General features: G+C 42.9%; 1 protein-coding gene across 2 annotated transcripts in view; it reads left to right on the forward strand.

Annotated features, from left to right (window-relative positions):
* The window catches only part of LOC123159392 (putative receptor-like protein kinase At4g00960), a 10592-nt gene extending 7768 nt beyond the window's left edge, over window positions 1-2824 (forward strand). The window contains exons 7-11 of one of the 2 annotated variants that reach the window (XM_044577218.1): window positions 979-1045; window positions 1132-1571; window positions 1656-1816; window positions 1922-2361; window positions 2452-2824. In XM_044577218.1, coding sequence (XP_044433153.1) covers window positions 979-1045; window positions 1132-1511 — 447 coding nt within the window. In that variant the 3' untranslated portion in view covers window positions 1512-1571; window positions 1656-1816; window positions 1922-2361; window positions 2452-2824. The remainder of the gene's footprint in view (window positions 1-978; window positions 1046-1131; window positions 1572-1655; window positions 1817-1921; window positions 2362-2451) is intronic. The other variant, XM_044577217.1, reaches the window with a different exon arrangement.
* Window positions 2825-3298: the final 474 nt, after the last annotated feature.

The following is a 3298-nucleotide window of genomic DNA, read 5'->3' on the forward strand; positions in this document are numbered from 1 at the left end:
ATTTGGGGCATCAATTACATGCCCGCTTGAAAAAGTATATTAATATTGGGATAAATGACTTCACTAAAATACTTTTAAATAAATGGTTGTGAGTACCGTAAGCTTCAACCTCTAAAAGGACTATCTTATCTAGGTTTGTAACTGTTAGAAATTTATAAATAAACTGTTATGGGAATTATAGCCCAAGGCCCACTTTTATTAAATGATTATGGACATCAGCTAGAACTTGGTACCCAACTGATCATCATATTTCCCTAAAAAACTGATCATAGTGTTGATGTGCTTTTACTGTAATATAAACATTATCGGATCTTCGGTAAGAAGGGCTCCTACGGAGGGGAACTTTTGGTCTATGGGGACATATGCACCCTATATGGGAAAAAAATTAGTAATTCAATAAAAAGTCGAAAATTCCTGAAAATATTTTTGAAATAAACTTGACCTTCTATTGTACTCGTGAGAAAAAAAATCTACAAAAAAAATATCCCTTTGACTTCATTTCAAAAAAGACAAATATTTGGCTAAAATACTGTGAATAGTGACCTATAATAGCAAATAAATTTTGTCTTTTTTGCTGTGAGGTCAACTTTTGTTTTTTTTCGTCGAGATTTATATACTAGTGCAAAAGTAAGTCAAGTGTTTTGTCAAAATAGTTCTTACCTATTTTGACTTTTTGTTAAAATATTAAAAGAAAAAACCCATATAGGGTGCATATACAACCAAGAATCAAAGTGTATTTCCCGGGCTCCTACACTTTATACATGGTGGTCATAGAGTAGCATTTTCGAGGCAGGATAGTGGGCACGTACGTGCTTCGAGAATGCAAGTATATCTCGTGTCTCGAGTCTCAAGTAGATCCCATGAGACTCAAGAGGAGAAAAAAAGGTTTAAACGATTTTTATATGTGCTCCAGTCAAATGTTCTATGAGCTAATTAATTAGTTTCTTCCTATGTCTTATATTCTTGTGTATATTTCAGGATCTCCATGCCCTCACGGTGAATTCTTGCCTCCCTATTCCAGACAAGATTTCCACTGCCATTTCAGGTATATGATGTCATCCAATAAAATTAACTAATGATTGAATAACAGGAACATGTGTGAATGAGTTCCTTGTCTATACTGGTTTGTAGGAAGGGGGGCACTGGATGTGGTGATTGTGTATGCCTTTGATTGTACTGACTCAACCCCAGCCTGGTACACAGTGGATAATGGGATCTTTTGGTTGGTGCAAGAGAAGCTAACCAACTTGCATGATAGTTGCATGGGCTATATTTACGTCATGTCAACGCCTAACACATACACATCGGATATGAAAGTAGTTGACTCAGCTGAGACAAAGCAAACTGGCTACACGGGATTCGCTTGGCGCAGGATGACCTGCAGTAAAAATATGGCATCAGGCCTTGCTGAGGCGCATAAAATGATCAGCAATCGTGGCCACCACAACGGCATCATCTTGTTCTTCTCTGATGGGTTAATAAACAATGGGGACTTTTTTGATGGAACATAGAACTTTGTCTCCAAAGTTCCTGTCCACACATTTACCCTGGGCGGGGACGCATATAACCATGTATGTATCAAATCAGAGTTCATCCATCTAAATGGTGATCGCCTCATGAATTAGTTTAATTCATTCCTATGTGTTGTATACAAGCTAGGTCCTCCACTCCATTGCGACCAATTCTCCAGGTGGGAAGTTTCACAGCAACACCGTTCCAGAAAGGCCAAATCTATCAACACCCTTCTCAAAACTACTGGATAGCCTCCTTGGCACTACCCCGAAGGATGATGAGATGCCTCTTAGTTCCATTTCAGGTATATATAAATCACAACATCTAATCGAATATGAGTCTAGAAGTGATCATCAAGCACATGCATAGTGGGATGCTTGAGTGACGAATTGTCCATACTGGTTTGCAGGAAGGAAGCCACTGGATGTGGTGATTGTGTACGCCTTTGATTGCACAGACTCAACCCCAGCCTGGTACACGGTGGATAATGGGATCTTTTGGTTGGTGCAAGAGAAGCTAGCCAACTTGCCTCACAGTTGCATGGGTTATATTTACGTCATGTCAACCGCTAACACCTACACGTCAGACATGAAAGTAGTTGACTCAGCTGAGACAAAGGAAACTGGTTACACGGGATTCGCTTGGCGTAGGATTGCTTGCAATAAACATATGGCATCAGGCCTTATTGAGGCACATAAAATGATTAATAATCGTGGTCACCACAATGGCATCATCTTGTTCTTCTCTGATGGGTTGATAAACAAGGGAGATTTCTTTGATGGAACCGAGGATTTTGTTTCCAGAGTGCCTGTCCACACATTTACCCTCGGCGGGGACGAATATAACCATGTATGTATCCACTCAGAGTTGATCCGTCTAAATAATGACCGCCTTATGAATATGTTTAATTTATTCCTATGTATTGTATATATGCTATAGGTTCTTCACTCAATTGCGGCCAATTCTCCGGGTGGAATGTTTCACACTAGCCCCGTTCCAGAAAGGCCAAACCTATCAACAGCCTTCTCGAAACTACTGGATAGCCTCCTTAGAGGCACGATGGAGGACAAAAATTATCAATAGTATGGGTCATTTGCTCAAGTTCTCAGACACACGCACAAGCACTCCACTTCCAACGCCTTTGTTCATTTCCTATGTTGAAGTACTGCCATATCCTCTGTAGTATCTAATAAGCGAGTGGCTCCACCCCTGTGTGTGCATATAAATTGCATTGATGCGCTTGTATATCTTTCGTTTTTCTTGTATAACCCGACTTCGATTCAAGTCAATGTGATACCTCTTCCCCTTGGAACCTGTACTGAAACCGAGAGGAGAATGGTGCCAGACTCGCCATGGATTTCGCCGGCCTTCATGTTCGTCTCTGACGACGGCAAGGGCGAGGTTGACAGAAATCGTTTATGTGTATCGGTCTAGTTATTTCCCCACCTTTACTCAACTTCTATGCTATGCGGCGGTGTGACCTAGAGGAGGCGGCGCGGCGGCGTGGCCTAGAGGAGGCGGGGCGGCGGCGGCCTAGCCTGGAGAAGGCGGGGCAGCGGCGGCCTGTCTTGGAGGAAACGGGGCCGCCGAAGAAGATCGCGGGGCAGCGGAAGAAGTACGACTCAATCAGAGGAGTTTACCAGGGCGGGCGACTCAGTCCAGCGAAGTGAACTCAATCCAGAGGAGTGGAGACCAGCAGCGACAGGAGCAGCTCGAATCGGGAAGAGGTGGATGGATCGGAGCGGTGGTGAAACAGCGACAGCCGACTAGGAGATCACGGCGGCGC

Source organism: Triticum aestivum, chromosome 7B, assembly GCF_018294505.1.
Source record: "Triticum aestivum cultivar Chinese Spring chromosome 7B, IWGSC CS RefSeq v2.1, whole genome shotgun sequence".
NCBI lineage: Eukaryota > Viridiplantae > Streptophyta > Magnoliopsida > Poales > Poaceae > Triticum > Triticum aestivum.